The 20,112-nt window shown below is 41.5% G+C and overlaps 1 protein-coding gene across 1 annotated transcript; it reads right to left on the reverse strand.

Moving 5' to 3' along the window:
* Window positions 1-1,135: 1,135 nt before the first annotated feature.
* SUSD2 (sushi domain containing 2) lies at window positions 1,136-20,043 on the reverse strand. The gene is made up of 16 exons (XM_008634087.2): window positions 19,930-20,043; window positions 18,079-19,373; window positions 16,596-16,800; window positions 15,103-15,254; window positions 14,433-14,600; window positions 14,013-14,187; window positions 12,336-12,537; window positions 11,201-11,286; window positions 10,725-10,993; window positions 9,596-9,739; window positions 9,058-9,213; window positions 7,902-8,150; window positions 6,542-6,814; window positions 5,846-6,028; window positions 1,501-1,591; window positions 1,136-1,191 (listed from the first exon to the last, which is right to left on the reverse strand). Exons 2-16 carry the CDS (start codon window positions 18,143-18,145, stop codon window positions 1,167-1,169), a joined length of 2,445 nt encoding a protein of 814 aa, XP_008632309.1. The 5' UTR covers window positions 18,146-19,373; window positions 19,930-20,043; the 3' UTR covers window positions 1,136-1,166.
* Window positions 20,044-20,112: the final 69 nt, after the last annotated feature.

The raw sequence follows: 20,112 nt of genomic DNA on the forward strand, positions 1-20,112 counted from the left end.
GTGCCCCCCGGAGGCCGCGTCCCGAGGCGGGCGGAGCTGCGGCCGCTGCCCCGGCCCCGGGTCGCAGGGACAGGCACGGAGACAGGCACAGAGACACGGAGACAGGCACGGAGACAGGCACAGAGACACGGAGACAGGCACGGAGACAGGCACAAAGACACGGAGACAGACAAGGAGACAGGCACGGAGACAGGCACACAGCGCCCACCCTTCCCAGAGACCCGAGACATTCGCGGGCGGGCACGGACACGGGGACGTGAGGGACACCCCCGCACACACACACCCAGCGCGACAAACACAAACACAGCAGCCAGGAACACAAACACAGGCTCCGGAACCGAAAGAGAAAGAGCAGCGTTGCTTTCTGAGAACGCACGTGCAGAAAGATAGGGTTTCTGGTTTGTTTTGGTTTTGGTTGTGGGTTTGTTTTTTTTTTTTTTTCATCTACCTGAAGATGGACAAAGTGTCAAGGTGGTGATGTCAAGCTATTGTCTAAACTTCTACAAAGTCTTATTACCTGGCCTGTGAGACGTTTTAGCAATGGCAGTACAGCTTTGCTATGCACAAACTAAGAGCGAAAAACCCCCACGCTAACAGCAAAATACATAGAGAAAGTTGCTGTGTCGAGAACAGAAGGAGACAAAGGTCCTTGTAGCCCCTTTACACCATTGCTGTGTAATCAAATAGCAACCCATACAGGGAGAGAACAATTTGCTATTCTGAAAGGGGAAGAAACAAAATACAGTTTGTAGGCCTTAACTATTGTATCAATACACAGTATGAATGCATCTCACTTTTAGCATACAGAAACCTCCCATCATATAAAGCTGTAAGGTTGATTTTGAGGAGGAAAATATGCTTATGTTTGGCATTTGTGACACATATAAAAAGGACTCCATATAGTAGCATGGCTTTACACATAAATTTTAATATCACAGCATAATATGCCACATTCTTCTTTCTTTGAGCTGAATTCCTAGTGAATGTAGCATCTTTAAGCTGATGAAATACTGGAAAACAATAGCGGTGTTCTGTTAGCTTGGTGGTGTGCTCTTTTTTTTAATGATAAGTTCAGCAGTATTTAGTTCTTCCTCACACATACAGTCTTCTTTCCAAGGACTGTAACCCCATTGTGTTTCCATTCACTCAATTTCCATTCCATTTTATCAGGCATTCTGTTCCTTGCGGACACTGGAACAGAGAAGGCGTAAAACTTTGTAACAGTTGATAACAAAGTTCAGAAAATCAACCATATCTCCATTTCAATCTGCCAGTATTCCTAGGCCAGAACCATTTTCATTTGCTATGCTGCCCTCTTTCTCCACCAGTCAGTTGCACACACAGTTGATAAGTGTGTATAGATCAGTTGCACTTTGTTTTACCTGTAGCACACTGGCAGTTTGTTGCCAGTGGTCATTATTAAATTATTATTAAAAAGGTCATAACAGTTGCTATTTCTTTAGGAGGTTCATTTGTGTTTTCAGTTCAATTAAGGCTTACCTCTCTTTTCTGCATAAATAAGCCAGACGTGCCAGGACTGCAAGACCGACTACTCCAAATACACTGCCAATAAGAATTACTTGTTTGATATCTGAAAAACAGAGACCAAGCACAAAAAAACCCATGAAGACTTTGATATACATTTCTTCATATCTGTTTGAATGCAGTCTCCTGACGATTTTTGAAATTGTATGTATAGTGTTAATTTTTCTGTTCTCTTTATTTGTGGAACAAACTGCCTCCCTTGGCAGGGGGATAGGACTAAATGATGTCCTGGGGTACCTTCCAACCCTTCACCCTTTCAGATTCTCTGAAAATGGTAAAGATTAGGAACTCACAGAATTCTTACATTTGACTGTTAGAGCAGGTGGCTGCAAAAGCTTTGTAACACCAAGGGTGGCTGGTGGTTAATATGTAGTCAACATTGTGAATGTGCAGTATTGATGTAGAACTGTCAATCCCAACAACTGAATTTTTTTTCAATCCTTATTCCATATAGTTTGATTACTTTAAAAATTACCGCTATTTTGGCATTAAATTGTGAAACCACCTTTGCTGCTTAATAATCTAGATAAAAGAGAGCAGAAGTGACTGTTCTGATGTGGGTACACTGAACTGCATCAAAGAGTTTGAACACACCAAAACATGAAAAGTGTCAACTTGATTCTGTGACTGCCTAATAAGGACACCTGAGAGGGAGAAAGAAACCAGATATGAAACAAATTTTGAATTAATATTCTCATTTTGTTTTCTTATTAAACTAAACAGTTGCAGATTACCATGACACATGACGATATTCATAGAAGTTAGGAGATGCAGCATCTGGAATGAACTGTCTGGGAGAAACAATGATTCCTGCATTTTGTATTTGAGCCTTAATACATCGGGGCTCATTTTTACCAGCCCTTCCTTCCATCGCTTTGTCACACCTGCAGTAAGAGCTGCCCAAACCACAGCCTAGCACACAGTGATGGCAGAGTGACATAACAGACACTTCTGTGATCCTAGAACAGATTATTCAGCTGTTAAGTTGGTTTATAGTGAAGTTTAAGGAAAGAAATAAACTGTTTCACAAGCATTGGTCTGTCATCCAGTAATTTCTGAACAAGGCCCAAGGCCTAATGTTCAGCTTACACATCCTTCACAGGGAGGTACCCAGTCTCTGCCAGGTGATGAGAACCCACCATTCTGGGTGGGTTAAGTAGTTAGTCCAGCAGTGATTTGCCTCTATTGTGAAATCTTTGTGTTTAGAAAAAGCACAGAAGACTAATGAGATTTCTGACAGCTTTTCAAAATGAACTGTATTTACACAGAGCCTGGGCCTGGAAAAGGAAATCTAAAAGGAGGTGGGGGGCGGGGGGGAGAGAAAATAACCCAAAAGACAAACAAAACTAGATTGCCCTTAATATCACCAAATTATTGTCTGTCTCAAAAAGACAGAAAAAGACTGTATATATATATATTGCTAATATCTTACGATTTTTAGCTGGATGTTACATCTGATTTTACTAGATTCTCCTTTTTGCTTTTGCTGGATGGCTTCTTTGTTCTTCTTCTTTGTGATATTCTGTGAAGAGAGGTTGCTGTGGTACTGGAAAGACTTGCAGTGGGATTGTAATTAGAAGCATAGCAAAATAATTATTAGCAGAGGATTTCCATGGAAACTTTAGTCCAAGGAAGCAAAATTCAAAAACAACAATATGCAGGCGCAACAACATAATTTGTATTTGAAGTTTCAAAATACTGAAATGGATTTTGTAAAATAACTGGCATTACATTTTCTTGTTTCCATCTCTTTTCCTATCCAATTTTCCTAGTTCTCATGCCTTTATTTTAGCTGTTCTATCTCTTGAAAAATGGAAGCATATAGCAGCTAAAAAACCTTGGTGATTTGCAAGGCAGAGATTGAATCTGATGTGCCACAGAACTGCAGCCAGTGTAATGAACACAGCACTGTAGAGAAGTACACCTGTAAGCTTAGAATAACAGAGGGCTGGGCCCTGTGCTCTTGACCAGCATGAAAGAAATAATTTGAGAAAGTGTGTGTTTAATACTTCACTCTCAAAGCAAAAATGTGACTGCTGATCACAGTGGCTGTGTCAGTGGTCACCCATTCAGGCACCCAGAAACTGGGAAGGGCTGTCCATTAATTTCGTAAGCGTTTTCCTGGTGTCAAGAAGGTCTTTGTCACAGGACTTGATAAAATGGGTGTTGGTGAAACAGCAGTATGCTGCTGTGTAAAGAGAAAAACAATAAAGAAAACTGACCTCAGGAACAACAGATTTTGACAACACAAGGACCTTTTCTGTACTGGAGAAGAGAAGGCTTGGGGGTTGGAGAATAGAGAAAACAGCCAAATAGAGAAATAACAGAAAACTGGCACTGGAATTCAACTATATCTTGGACCAGAGGCAGAAATGTATTTAGTGGAAAGCAAGTACTAGCTGTCCATGCTATAAAAGTATGAAAAGTTTAGATATAAGTGAAAGAAACTTTGAACAGTATTGCCTCTCTTCTCTGTAGAGACCTGGGCCTGTCAATAAAACAGCCTTCTCACACAAACACTGATATCTAGCAGAATACCTTATGGAAGAAGGAGAGACAAGGATAGATATAAATGCCATTGTTGGGGCATAGCAGGAAGAAAAAAAGAATGGAGAAACTTGTATTTTATATTATGTCGATCAGTTGTTGGTATTGTCAGTATCCTGCTGCTATGGACAGCACTGCCATACTCCAACTTCCTGAGGCTAATAAAAACCATCATTTTTGGTTCACATTGCAAGTTAACTAGAACCCCAAATATCAAATAGTAAGGAGGGGAAGGTCTTTATTAGATAAAAAAAAAATTCTTTCCCACCTTGTTTTTCTTTGTCATCTTTCAGGAAAGCATTGGGAAACATTGTGGGCTTTGTTTGCTTATCCACAAAGCTGTGTCATGTCTCCATCATTCTGAATGCAATCAATCACTGCATATCTTCCAGCTCCTTTCCTCTGATCTCACAGGGCTGCCTTTCTGTCCCCCTTTTGCTAGTGTAAATGTCAGCATCTGTTTTGCTTATTGAGACTGACTGGCTCTTATCCAGTATGTATGTGGTTGATGGCAGCAATGGAAAAATATTCTTAGCTTTCAGCTTGGCACAATGTTTTGCCACTGCCTTTTAAAGATCTGGCCTTTGCAAATTTGTCTGCTGCCCAAACTCACTGCAGTTCATCTTACAAATATCACTAAATGTTCAGAACTGTGTTGGAAGTGTACAAGCAATTGGTACAGGCCAGCAGAGGCTGATGAAATGTGTCAGCATGACAGGAATTCATTGCTGATGTGAAGTGCACTTTCCACATTTCTTTGGAAGGGTCTTATAATGGAGAATCTGTTAGTATGAATTATTTCATGAGTGCTTTTGGGAACTATTAACTCTGCATTAAAAGTGCTTCAGCATGCCATCTGGCCTTGCATCACCCTGGTGCTTTGAAATATTGCCATCTTGAGGACATTTGGAGTGTATGTGGTGAATGAATAAAAAGAAAATTTGGGGCCATTTTCTGTAAATCATAGAGACAGCCTAACTGCTACTAAATCCATCAATCCCAGGCTAATTGATAATCTATTAGTAGTAACACAAGAGGGGTAATAAATTTATATTATTTATACTAAATACTATTGCATCATTCACAATACATTTACTGCTATAGAATAATAGAATTATGTTTTGAGATTACAAAATCTTTTAGAAAAAAAAAGTGTTCAACAACTGTGGGGTGTGTCTGCTCTTGAATCACAGAATCGTGGAACAGCTGAGGTGGGATGGGCCCTCTGGAGGTCATTTTGTCCAACTCTCCTGTTCAAGCAGGACCACCCAGAGTCAGTTGCCCAGGACCATGACCTGACAACTTTTGAATATCTCCAGGAAGGGAGACTCTGTAACTTCTCTGGGAAAGCTGTGCCAGTGCTCAATCATAATCACAGTAAAAAAGGGTTTTCTGATGTTCAGAGGGAAGCTTCTGTGTTTCAGAGCATGCAGAGGCCACTCTGCTCTTGTCCCTGGGAACCACTGAAAAAAGCCTGGCTCCATCCTCTTTTTACCCACCCTTCAGGTACCTGTACCCATTGATAAAACAAAAACTTTTAAACCCCCACCAAAATGCACACAAACACCATGAGTCACCTGTTATTTAGATTTGAATAATAGTCTTTCTAGAAATTCAGACATCTCATGTCCGATGTTTTCCTGAGTAAGAGAAGCTGCTTTTGTCAAGGGCCATTATGGTATACTGAGATTGCCTTGTCCTTGATAATGACTTTTTAGTGACAATATGTCTTACTGTCTAAAAGGCAACAGACCTGTTTCTGGCCTGCAGTGGGGTGGATCTCCTGACCAGGCTCCTGACACTTGGCAAGTTCTTTGCTGTGACCCAGTGAGTTCATAGCCCGGATTGCAGGTGAAATTGATGGTTGAGCCCAGCAGGTAGTTAGTTCCATTCTTGCTTCCATTGGTTGGATGATCCAGCCAGCCACAAGAAATCACTAATAAAAGAGACATATCTGGTTAGAGTATTTGGGATTTGGACCAGCAAATCTCCATTACAATGCTTCAAATGGTATTTTAGTGGCAACTCATGGAAAACCAAAGATTTTTAGGCTATCTGAAAGACAATACTTCCTGCTACTTTTAAAAATTATTTTTAAGTCCAAGGAAAACAGATTAAGCGTATAAAATGAAGATAAAGTTCTATGCTGTGGTGTTGTAGTGGAAGAAGGGGAAAGAAATTTGAGTTTGCCTAAGTATTCCATCAGTACAGAGTTTTCCTGGTACAAGGATGATTCCCCACTATTAGAGTATTTATAGGTGCATGAACCTACAGTTAAGCAAAGCCTCCTCAAACAGTGTTAACTCTTTAGATGCCCTGTAGAAATAACTATAGTGGTGCTCCTTATGGGCTGTTCACTTAAGAGTTGCACTTGATGATCCCAGTGGTTCCCTTCCAACTCAGAATATCCTGTGAGCCTGTAATGATATTTCCTGGAATGTTGTATCACCTGGCTCTAGATGTTCTACCAGCAGCTTGTGATTCTGATGGGAAAGTCTTGTGGAATTTCCCACTTGAAGGCTTCTTGTTGTCAGGACATCGAATCTGCAGAATGGGTCAGAGTCACAGAGTGAGACCATCTCTTCTACCAGGGGATCAGCAGGGTCTTCATAAGGGGAAAACACGGGCAGAAAGGAAGCATTGTGCTTTTCCCCATAAAAGAAACTGTTCAGTAAGAACTCTGTGTCATAAGTAAAGAGAGAAGTTCCATTTTCAATAGCCCCTTGGGAGACAGAGAAAGAAAGAGAGATTCATGTGTAACATTGCCAACATATACCACCTTCTGCTACTAATCCAAGTGTTTATTTACAGAAATGTAGCCAGAGCTGGAAGAGATATAGGAAGCCCTACAGCATCCTTCCAGCTCAAGATTATTTTCCTTTTCATATGCAACATCTTAACTTAGCACCAAAGTTGGTATTCATTTAATCTGCTGTTTCAGCATTTTCTTAAAATTAGATCCATATAATTGTGTAGCTATGATTTTCCATAAACATGGTTTTATATGCCTCCTAGCAAAATGGTGACAACAGACAGAGCTACCTGAAGCATCCATTTCAAACAACACAGATCCTGAGACTAAGTGTCCCTAAATTCATCATATCTACCATGGTCCTGCTCTTTGTTTTCATTCTGTTATATCAGAAACTTCCTGAGGCTGAAGCAGTGAGACTTTTCTGATGATCTGAACCCTGGAGTATGGTTACACTGTGCTCAATACAGAGATCATCTGGTAGCCAGAGGGTATTTTGCATTATGTTTCTGGCCCATCTCCTAACCTGGTGCCAGAAGGAATGCTGACCAATCTAATGCTGCAGATAAGATAGAGCAGCCCAATCACACGTTAAACGATAGGAGACATTCTTTTACACACATCCCCCCCCACCCCCTACTGTAAAGGGACAATTACTAAATTGTGATTTCATAAATGATTTTTTAAATTGTCAGCATGGTACATGATGAAAGCATAGCCAATATTCTGGGAAAAGATAGCTGGCCCTGGCTTTTGCTGTATTTCTGTAACACTGTAGTCTGCTGATGCTGTGTTCAGCTGACCATAGTAGATGGCATTCTGAAAGTGTAGCCTGGGAAATATGAGGTCTGACTCCTGATGGAGCAAAGTGCTGAACACTCCATCATGGTTCTGTTTTCACTCCCCACTTGGATAGAGGAGGGCATATTTCTCTTACTCCCTTTCTCTTCCCCCCAGTACTGGTTGCTTGGCACAGACTTCATTTCCGAGTCTTTAAATCACAAACTGTTTTGAATCTGTAAAGAAAATATAATAATAGACCAGAGAAATGACTTACATTTAGCTCCAAACTCAAACACCTGCTGGGGACTTGCATGAACTGACATGGTGGTTTTATTCTTGAAGGTGTAGTCATCCTCTGGATTGCCATTCATTACCCCAAAGAGACCCTGAGTGTGATTCATAAACTTCTCTGGGAGCAGAACTGTCAGGGTCAGAAATCCTCCACTTCCCCTTATTTCCACTCCGGACCCAGAAGAGAACATCACAGTGATGTTCTGATCAGGTGTAGAATAGAGAAAGAGACCTATAGCAATGAGAGGAAGAGGACAAAATAGCTAATTATCCATAGTGAAACATTCATTGTGTTTTAGCATCAGGTAAAATCATCATCAGTTTTAACTACTTTTCATAAACTTTTCCTCCCTTCCACTCTGAACCGCACTCTGAGAAGCATTTCAAGGGAAGCCACACTGGAAGCACTGCTCTCAGTGGTCACAGTTTTCCTCTCCTTCTCCCTTGTCTTGTCAACACCTCCCTAATATGGCTTCTTCTCCAGGCCCCATCAATGTCCCTTCCATTTTTTTTCCTCCCTACATCTCTCTGCTTCTGCAGCTCCTTGTCAATGTAGCCCTCCACTTGCTCTTCAGCCATTTGAGGAATACTAATTACTAGCCACAGAAATCTTCCTCTTCTGAATAGGGGGATTATTGTTAAAATTCAAGTGATATATGATGATTATTTGTCAGATTATCATAAAGACTAATCAAGTGATCACAGCCCTGTTGGACAAAAAGCCAACTTTTAGTAGTTTTTTCGGCAGAATAATAGAGGAAAAATATCTGACCTACTGAGAGAGCTCCCAATAGGTAAATGTGAAATTCAGTTATATTTTAGTATATGGTATGGTTGTATTTCACTGTATTTCATTTTATTTGCTAGGCTTCATTTATTAGAGGCAGTAAGCTCAAAGCAGAATGTAGAGTACAGAGTTTTTAATTCCATTCATTGTCCACAGGGTGAGAAGGAAAACCATTGCTCTACAAACCAGTGAAAGAGGACGTAGAAGACATGGACACTGAAGCCACCTGTTAAAACACTTCACAAAGGGATGCTGAGAAGAGAGTTGAAATGCATGCATCTAGAGATATTTTTAACTATACATGGGCTCCATCAGAATATAATTGCTTACAAGGCTGATATGTGTAACTAACCTTTCAAGTCCATCCAACTTTGTTCAGAGAAGCTGAGAACCCTCTGGTTCAAGAGGACCTCCAGATTCAAATCCTCAGAGTAGCGTACTTCAATCACATCAGAGCTGTTCTCCTGCATGGCCACTGCAGACAAGCCGGTCCCCTGAGCCCCAGTTCCTTCCAAAGAAAAAAACCAACAATGCTATCAAAATTCACCAGCTGGCAGCTGTGCCTACTGACTGATTTCTAGAACTGGCCTTATGTTTCCTTATTGATGAGAATGGGCATGGAGAGAAATAAGATTTTTTTTTTGAGCCCTTAAACACAGCAGAAAACCTTACACTTCTGTTGCTCACACCCAATAAAACTAGCAATTAAACTTTGATTGGGAAGTTTTTCCTGAAGATGTTGTCTGCTTTCTGATTATCTTCAGAATGGTGACTGTTCACAAATGGCCAAAAATGAAGACTACAGATGATAGGAGGATTGCTGCAAAATGCAAATCAAGCAAGCTCAGAAGCTATTTTTTGTTATCACTCTTCCTCTCTTACCGACTTACCATTGGGAAGGTGTGCCTGCTGTGTCCTCCCCTGCACTCTAAGGGATGTGAGATTAGATTCTACCAATGTGTATTCTCCTAGGCCGTTGAAGGTGAAGTTCAGACCATCAAATGTGAGGAAATGAGGATCCCCAAAAGCAGATGCTATTTTTAAAAGCAAAAAGAGAATTAAGAACAAGCAAAAATCACAACCTATTACTCCTCAAGTTCATGAGACAGGAAAGAGGCTAGAAGACTGTACCACATGCAATATATGTGGAGATTTAGACATAAATACAGGCCTATTGCCTTATCTTTCCATCCATATCCTTTGCACCCTTAGCCCCTTTTGCATTTCCAACTTCCATGTAAATCACTCCAAATTGCTTCTAATTTATCTTCTTTTGTGTGCTTTAATCTGTATAGTAACGAATACAATGCACCTTGCCATCCAACTCCGTGAAGCTGTATTTTCACAAATTCATATTAAACTCTGCTTCTGCCAATACTTTTGATGAGGTTTCTTTAAGCAGCCAAGCCGCTCATTTATGACCCCCAACTACCTAATGCAATGGCCTCTACAGTTTTCTCCTTTTTTTCCTGATGCAAACTGCTGCCTCTTTGCACTCATTTATGGGAAGCCAAGTCCTGCTGGACACCTCAGCACCTCAGCAGCATAGAAGGCAAAACATGTGGTAGCAACAGAGATATGGCAAGACTTGAAGACTGAGCTAAAAGCAAGTGGGAGAAAAACAGACACACTGTAAACTGTAAATCCTTCTTGTTTGATATTAGTATCTCTCATCATGGTAGCTTTTTCTAGCTACTTCCTAGCTGTCATTAACCACCTCTAACCACCTTTTTTTTCTGAAAAAGTGCACACTGATGATACAAAGTCGTGGAGGTTGATTACTATGCTTTGGCTATTTAGCTTCTAGGGTGAATGAGATGCTGAACAGCAGAAAATCTTGCAGCACAACTAAAAAACCTATACGGATTTTGTAAGTGATAGATCAATAGAAACCTTCCATGGAATTTTTCCTCCGGACGTTGTATCCTCCCCAACACATATGTGTACATATACAAATATTCTAAAAGCCAACACTGTATCAAAAATCTACTCTCCGTAAGGAAATTCTGAAGCCCTTACCAGCTCGGGGCGGGCGGTACGTCCTGCAGTCACTAGAGGGCCGCCTTTTCATATAGAAGTCACAATTATCAGACCACAGGCAGCAGTAATAGAAGCTGATAACATCATAAAGCCAATGGGAAAAGCCAGGTATCCGGGGAGGCTTCAGGAATGGTGGTGACCCCCAGTCATGTCCTCGATCAGGTGTGCTGCCTCCGGTGGAGTCGTGCGTGAGGATTTGGGTTCCCGTGGAGTCGTAACAGCACTGCTGTCCAGCCCCGTACTGGGGACTGATTGAGAAAAGCAGCAAGAAAGTCATCATTTAGCTCCACCTCTGTTTAGGGATTACTTACTGCCTTTTCACGGATACAGCTAAATATTTTGGTTACCGAGTCTTATCTGATGTCCAGTTAGACTTCACCCCTGATTTCTGTGATGCTGCTGTCTCTGAGGTGAAAGGATTAATCAAAAAATGCAGTTTTAAAAATTTTCTTTACCTGGCTTGAATGGCTCTTACGCAATGCACAGCACCAGGATGATAAGTACACACACTCCCCTTTTCAATGTCACAGCCATAATCTGTCTGAAAAAGATCAATGTTCACACTTAATGGGGTTCTTTCGTCATTGTCCTTTCTATTCTTACGTTCTGTCCCCATCCTTTGTATCTGACATGTGTAAAGTTGACAGGAACTGGTTGAGTTTCTGTGTTGAATTTAATACCAAAGTGTCTGGAGCAACATGTCTAACCTGAGCATTTTGCAGTCTGTTACACCAGACCTTGAACAACAAATGCAGCTAGATGGGGATTCAACTACAAGTGTACAACAAACACAGACACAACAGAGTAAATGTTTGTCCTATGTTCTTAGACAGAGTGAGTAGACCTACTTTTTTTCTTCACAAGCTTTTAACTGTACACATCATGTTTGGAGCTTCATAACCAGAATAGTAACAAGGTTTACTTAACTTTTTTTTTCTTTTAAAATAAAATATGCATAAACACACTGCCACCATTTGGTATCATAAATAGGAGATGAAGTCACTCTCATATGGTCCTCAGATTAGCAGTGTAAGTGAAAGTGTAGACTAAATGGCCATTGATTTTTTAGCTTTTGTCAGTTCCTTGATAACAGTGAAGCTGAGGAGGAAGGAAGCTGAATAAAGGAAATAATGGATTACAGCTATGGACTTGAGGTCTGAAGTACAAAGCAGAAGGGTTTGCAGCAAAGTATGATTTACTAGGCAGAAATGTGGCCTGTTTGTTACAGCATGGGATATCACCTATAAACACAGACTGTTTTCTTGTAGGATCTCAAAGAAGTCGTCCCTGCTCCCAGCTCCACAGAGCTCACTGTCCTCTCTGAGTGTTTTCAGTCTACCTTTGGAACTACTGTCTTAATTCCCTGTTTGAATGTAATTTCCATCTCCTATCCTATAGGCACTTTTACTCATACTACCTGGATAAGCTTTATTTACCTCTGCCATTTGATATGCTACTTGTGCAAATCTAAATATAACTTAATGTCCTTCTAATACTGTTTAGAGAGGGAACACGTGTGTGTGGAGTTTGGCACTGCTTAAGCTTCTACTTGGAATTGTAATAAGCCAGAGGGATCAATTAATAACTTACATGGAACCTGCCAGTGTCAGCTCTTGCCTGTGCCAAAGTGCAAGGGCAGTCTATAATTTCTTTCATGAAGTTTGGAAGCAACTCTTCCTTTTTGTCCCATTCTATACATTTTGCAGTTGCCCATGCATTTGAGTCATTTCTGAAGTCTTTCTCAAGGTGCCAAGCCAGTGCATGCTCTGAGCTCCAGATTGATGCAACGTTGCTGGAAAAAAAAAAAAGAAACAAAAAATAGATCTGGTAGCTGAACAAACACTATTTTGACAGTAACACTGACTTAATTGCTGATTATGACTAAGAAACACTTTTTGACTTGCAAGTTATTTCATTGCAAAGCCCACTGCTTTCTTTTTCCCTCAAAAAGTTACAGCAAATCAAAATTTTCCAAATTCAGGAGGTGATAGGACAACATGCAGCAAGTATGCAATAATCCAAATACATTTTAGTAATTGTGATCCTGGCTTACATGGATCATTTTAGAGGCAGGTTTTCTGTTCACACCTTTTGACTTTGGAGTTTCCTTTAGGCCAGAATGAAGAATATCTGGATTCTTAAACAAAACATAACACTGCACCCCAGTACTATCAGGGCTAATGGCAAAAGATGGGGACAAACCATTCAGAATCCTTGAAATGTTCCAAAGCCACTCTGGTTTTCCCTCATGAAGAAATATCACATACAAAGTGCAATAAAAAACCCTCTAGAAGGAGAAAAGGTTTCCCTTCTCTGGGTAGCAACTCCTAAATGCTAAAAAGGGTTCTGACATATTAGCGATATGTTGTAACACCGAAGAGGTGGCATTTATATGTTCAGAGAGTCTACACCATCTACATCAAAAACTGCACTCGTGGAAGAATTATAAAGGAATATCTAAGGGGAATTAGGTAGTTCACCAAAAATCATGGGGAAATATGCAATGAAATAAAAGGAAATGGGCATAAAACTTCTAGTAATGCAACAGCTTACATACCTACGAAAAACAGAAAAACAATTAAATACAGGGGAAGGCCTGTGGCTGCAGTGACAGAAGTTCTGCAGTTAGAGGCTCCTCCACAGCTGTGACAAAACAAAAGAATCAGCAGATCCTAGTCTGGTGAGAGTACTGGGTTTGGCTGGGGTAATTTTCTTCATAGCAGCCTGTTTGGTGCCAAGTTTTAGATTTGTGACCAAAGCAGTGCTGATAACACACCAGTGTTTTAGCAACTGCTGAGCAGTGCTGGTATGGTGCCAAGGTCTTCTCTGGTTCTCATGCTGGCCCCCAGGGAGAAGGACACAGCCATGACAGCCAACCCAAACTGACCAAAGGGATATTCCATGCCCTAGACCATCATGTTCATTAATAAAACTGTGGGGGTGTTTTTCCAAAGCAGCCCTGGGTGAATAACTGGGTGAATTACTGTGCATCAGACTGCTTGTGGCAGACTGTGATTCTTCCTCCATGCTCCTCTTTACTTTAGAGAGTAAGTTCAGTCCTTTACAGACTGAACTGTCTTTATGTCAACCCATTAATTTTTCTCACTTTTGACCTTCCAGTTTTCTCCCCGTTTTTTTACATGAAATGGAGCCTGAGTCTCAGTTTTAAATGCCAAAGGAGACAATAGCTTATAAGGTAGCTATTATTATTATTATTATTATGAAGAAGAAGAAGAAGAAGAAGAATGAATGTTGTGATGCACTTGCCTCTGCCCATCAAAATAGTTGCTGGGTATAATCCTCAAAAGTCCAAAGTCCCATGTATTGTAATTTCCTGTAGCAGGTACAGGAATGAAAGAAAATTGCCCTGTATTGGGGATTTCTCTTTCCAAAGTATAAAGATATTTCCATTCAGCCATCCAGTTTTCCGAGTAACTGTCACCTGTCAGACAGAGGAAGAAAATGGTTTTGGATGCTGGAAAGAACAATTGCCACAAGATTGAAATTGGATGTCTTCACCCATATGTAAATGAAGAGGAAAAGCTGACATTTTTGCCATGAGTTCTTTATACTTGCAGGTCTCTTCTCGAGGCCTCAGTGAAAGCGATCACAAGCTGTGCAGAGCTCTGCACATAAGGTACATGTGTGATAAATGCTTGTGCACAGGTAGGAAGAAGGTCACTTTACCTGTTTCCTGGTATCCCCAGACTTCTATGTTGACATGGGTTGCTGCAAGTGTCTGGTGTGTCCAGGTAAGAGTTAAGTTTCCACCAGTGTTGGGGGTGCCATAGTATTGCCATTTTGTCTCATTTACCAATGTGCATTTTTCTCCATCGGAAACTTTGCTGTGATGCACTGCATTGCAGAGGAGAAAAAGAGGGCTAATGACATTTTTGCTTTGCGTAGTCCTGAAAAAGTGCTACTATATTACTTAAGATTCAGCAGTATTTCCCCTGGGTATGTTTTGCACAGCACAGGATGCATGACATGAAAAGAATAAGCTGAAGCTGAGAGAATGCAACCCTTACTAATGTCGGCAGTCCCTAGATTGCAACACCACAATGCAGTTACTTGAAGAGGGGACAAAAAGTGACAGAAGTACAGACAAAGGGGGAATTGTTTTGGTCAACCTCATTTTTAAGCAGGACTTTTCATGAGTTAATGCTGCTGGTGCTACTCAGTTGCTGTGAAAGTTCATCTCTGAAAAGATGAATTAGCACAAGGCCAGCAAGACTTACTTTTCTGAGGCCTGTTATGGAAGAAGAAAACTGATCAAAAGGGAAAGGCTTATACAATCCTGCATCCATGGAGGAAGAATATAGGAAGAAGAGGGGTGCTGTAGATATAAGTAAATAACCTGATAACCAAGTTCCAGAGTAGGGAAATGTCAACCCATTATCTGTAGAAACTTCAAAAGGGATGAAACCAGTCTCATAAAGCAACGGGGAGATGCAGTGGGCTTTTCCATCCTTGGCAACATAGCCACTGGTTATGATTTGCTGCTTGAACCTGTAGATGTTGAAAACACTTTTCAGTGACACCATAGAGAGAAGGAAAATTCTGAATGTGTTTCATCAAACAACCTTGTGTCATGAGTGGATCATTTCAAGTCTGGGGCTGTTTTGCTTGCAGCAGGGAATATAAACTGGAAAAATCTGTGCTTATTACATCAATGTGGATTCTGCTGTGAACTGCACAAATATACAGCAATCCACAAACCTTCAATTTACTATTTAATTACTGGGGGAGGGAGACATGATAAATTAGCAACGAAGGGACAGCAGGAAGAGGAAGATAATGTTACAGCATTAGTAGGATTACAGGGTGGCTAACACTGACCGTGATGCACAGTTATTGCAAATTTCTGATTTGTTTGTTTTTTTCCTGGTAAGTCCTATGAAGGCAACGAAAGTAATTTCATGCTGTTCTAGAATTTCTGTTGCAAAGGTTAACTCAGAACTCATTGCTTGTTATTTAACCATTTGGTTCCAGTTAGGGCTCTTGCCCAGTGTCCTAGGGTATAACTCCACCTGTGACTCTTCAAGACTGATACGTGGGGACTGCATATCTACTCCAAGTATCAGAGCGAGCTGGGGCTTGCCAGAAACTGGTACCTTTTGTCATCTGCACTGAAATTTGCCTTGGCTGTAATAATGTAACTATGGAGGTAATTCAAAGTACACAGTTGTGTCCTACAGAACGAATGCCTTGGTCAAAGGTTTTCCAAATAAAGAATTGAGAACCTTTTCAGGTACTGCTATCCATATGGGATGGACTCCAAAATCTCACTCAGAACCTTCTGTGGAAATAGTAGCAGGACATCAGGGTCATCAAAATTCAGTGTACTGTATGTATTGCACGTGCACGTGCACCTGAGTGCAATACAGGCTGACACATTTAGGATCCACAGTTTCCTCTTCCAGGATAAACATGAGGTGTCCTACCTACATTTCTTTCTTGCTGTTTTCTCATCCAGATTAAGAAATAAATGATTCTTTCCCACAAAGGAAAATGCTAAAGAAATATTGACAACCAAGTGCTCTGAAAGGAAATTCTTTTAGAAAAGTCAGAGTTTTAACATGTTAAGGGAAGAATGAGCAGAGTAATGACTGTGCCACACAATAACTTGACCTAAAAGAAACCACCCTGTGTAGAAATACAGTCAACAGGTATCCTTGAGGGTGAGGGTCAGCAGAACTTTTCAAACCTACATGTCAGGATTCTAACAACTTTACAAAGTCTTCACTCCCATATAGACTGGTCTTGTTTTGTGGTAATTGCCCGTTGTTGGAGAGTGAGATTATAAAGTTTCACCTCCCTTTGGCAGAGGAATATAAAATCGTGGCCCACCTGCATTTTACCACAGAAGAGGCATTAAAAGCTGTGTTGTTAATCAAAAAGTCTTTGCCTCCCATGAGAGATCCCGAGTATGGAGAAATCTGAAGACAAAATTCTTTATAATCAGGACAGCATATCCCCAAAGACTGGCATGTCACCTGGCAAGAACAGGTACCAAGCAGCTCCCCACATCGGTTTGCACAAGAGTCTTGAGCTCCTTGTTAAAGGAAGAAAAAAACAGTCAGGAATGTTATTGAACTCTTTGAGATGTTCTCTGAGGCAGAAGTTCATCACCCAAAGGACTACAGCAAGTAAATAAAATAGGCTGGTTATGTTAGTTTAGGAATGTATTTAGGCGAAGGTTGTAATCACCTAGGTATGAAGGTTGCTCCATTTTGAGTAGCAAAAGACACTTATTTACCTCCCAGCCACTACCTCATTTCATCAATTCCATGGGTATTTCTACATGTGATAGACAGATATATCTCCAGAGCAGCCCCTCAGTGAGTGTCACTAATTACATTTATTTTTGAGAGTAAGTCTTAAACATACCAGAACGGGGGTCCCCCACCATCAACCCTACGTGGAAATCAGTAAGAACAGGCAGCCAGTGCTCTTGGAAAATTAACATCAGCAATGAAGTGGGCTCCAGCACAAGTTTATTAAGAGCTCCTGAAATGTCTTTGTTTTGTGCATTTCATTTGAGTCTGGCCTTAAAAAGGTAGGTGTTATGAGTCCTGGGTACACAGGTGAGTAGGCTCTTGGCTTAGGTCTGGCTGAAGTCTGGCTGAACAGAATGAGTAATTACTGGACATCACAAGGAAAACTACTCAGCAAATGAAACAGGGGGAAGAAGACAGACATTACAGTAACACTGTCAAGAATAGCTGGGTTTCACAAACAGTTAAGGGGGAGTTAAGTGAGATGGATGTGCTGCACAGACACTGGGAGCACTGAGGACCTCTTGGGAAGTGGAATCTTGCAAGTGCAACACTGAGAACTGTATCAATAGTATCATGCAATGCTGAAATGACCTCGGTAAGTATCAGAAATTCTAAATTTGGACATGGGTCTTGCAAAATTGGAACCAATTACGAAAAACTAACTGAGGGAGGATTGATTATTTGTGAGGACACAAGCAAAAAGAAAGGCAGGCATCAAGGTGGGTGGTGAAGAACAAGCATGGGAAAATGCAAAGAAGGGAAGTAAAAATGCTTGTTCAATATGGGAAGCTAGAAAGTTTTTCTCTGTCTTTAAGTATATTTACTGCATTCTCCAGATTGTCTGTTTACTTACAGAACAGATCCACTGACCTGATGGAAATTATAGGGGAAGGGATTGAAAATGACACCGTGCAGGTAAAAGCTGGCCTGAATGTCTATGCTTTAGCTTGTACCGATGGTATCAGCAATTTCTTACCAAGGTGTGTATTCTGAAGCAGAGAAGTCAAAAAAGTTTGCAGTTAAAAGCAGCAAAATGTTTGAAAATCACTTACCTGCGTTCTGAAGAGCAGTGAGGGTGGTGAGAATGAAGAAAGAAAAATCTAAGCCAATGAGTATCATATTTTGTCCAGATGATTTGGGATGGCTGATTGTGGTAGTCTTCGTGCTAGTCTGGGAAAAGCCTTTAATGGAAACAGGTGTCCAGAAATAAACAAGATTCTCACTGTTCAAAGGTTTGTTGTAAATTACTGAAGCAAAACAAATTGAACCTAATGCTCCATTCCATTCCAGAGGTCATCTCCAATCCAGGAAAAGATAGAAAGGGAGATAGTCACTGCAACTCCTTCACATTAATAGTCAAGTTTTTCTGAAAGAGGGGTAGATGTTTATTGTTTTACAAGCATTTCTGCTTCAAAGTTCAAGATCACAGGATCACTGGCACAAGTTCTATGCTTTAATTTTGCTGGAGGAACTAAACCCTGTTATCACTTAGAAGAATGATAAAGAATACATGCTGACAGTACAGTTTTGTTCAGAAAATAGTGAGATATTGAGGAAGCATGTTTACTGCACAGTCTGTGACAGCATGAGGGTTGATTTAAGTGAAGGTAGACCCCTCCTTTTCCCTCATTTTAAGGGGTTAAACTGAAAGAAATTCACCCATTTTTATCATTTTAAGGGCTTAAATCAGGTGATTCCCCTCCATTTCAGGGCACTTCTACCTGTGCCCCAGCACCACCTCTCTTGCGTGGGAGTAACCCTTGGATACATGCAATTTTGGAGGTGGAGTCGAAATTCCGGCGGTGGGATCCAGAAAGAGAACGACAGCTCTTTTCCACAGGAAGGAAAACACGCAGCCCCAGTGCTCCAGGTGCAGGTGACAGGCTGTCCTGGGGAGGTGGAGGCCCGCAGCTCCTGTCTGTCCGGGAGCGATCTTTGGCTGTGTCGGATTTTGTGTCACAGAGCAGTGACTGCAGTGGCTCGCTGGCGTCCCCTGGTGAGCGGCAGCGCTGCTGCCAAGCAGAAATGAGCCCGTGTGCGGCGCTCGCAGGGGACACGCGAGCTCAGGAGCACAAACCAGCACGGTGGAACAAGAAACTGGAGGCTGGAGCTGGGCTCTGAAAGCAAGGAAGCTGAAACTGTTCATTTGGATAAAGCCGTGTGTAGAAATTCCTTTTTTGCCTCATCCGTCTGGGTCCGTGAGACTGAATCTTTGCAATCAAGAGTCACTAGAGTTGTTGTTAAAACTGTCAAATGTTGTTATCTCTCAGAGAACTGGGCCAGCACTGAGCTAGTCTCGTGTGCCTGGAGTGCTGTAGGGAGGGGAAAGACGGTGTCCCACTTCTGTCTGGAAAAATTGGAGGAAAATAAAAAGTAATTTCCCTTCTTTCTCTCTGACCCATAACCAAAGCAGTTCTGTAGGACAACATGGACATCACTGGCCCCCCCATAATTTGGGTGAAATATTCATATACTTTATAAATAATCACCTTCCCTGCTCCTCAGTCCTTCACTGCACAGAGAGCAGATTTGCTCCATCCTTTGTTCCTAACAACACCTTTCCAGCCCAGATCCCAGTTCTCACAGACACAAACTAAACAGACCTAAGGCACTGGTTCGATCATCACCTGGAATCCCCAGCTCTCCCTGTTTCCTAGGTTGCTCATCCAAACACTCACAGCAGTCTCACCTCAGCCCAGAGACTGTCCTCAGACCAAGCCATCACCAGTGGTGGTGGTCCGGATCAGAAAGGAGTAGAAGCTGCAATGTTGGGGCCCTGCTGGAATTGCCTTGGCATGGCTTTTCCAGCCCCAGTGTCCCTGGAGCTCCAGGCTCTTTGACTCTCTCAACTCTAACCCTAACATAACCCTAACCCTAGCCTGCCCTTAACCCAAACCCCATACCATGGGTTTTCCAGCTCAGAAAGATGTAGAAGCAGCAATGTTGGGCCCCTGCCGGGGTGGCCTTGGCACGCCTTTTCCAGCACCAGTGTTCCTGGAGCTCTAGGCTCTTTGAGTCTCTCAAGCCTAAGCCTAGCCCTAATCCTCACAAAAAATAATGCCTTGTGTAGGCTGGTGAGTCCTCTA

Source organism: Corvus brachyrhynchos, unplaced genomic scaffold, assembly GCF_000691975.1.
Source record: "Corvus brachyrhynchos isolate BGI_N302 unplaced genomic scaffold, ASM69197v1 scaffold114, whole genome shotgun sequence".
NCBI lineage: Eukaryota > Metazoa > Chordata > Aves > Passeriformes > Corvidae > Corvus > Corvus brachyrhynchos.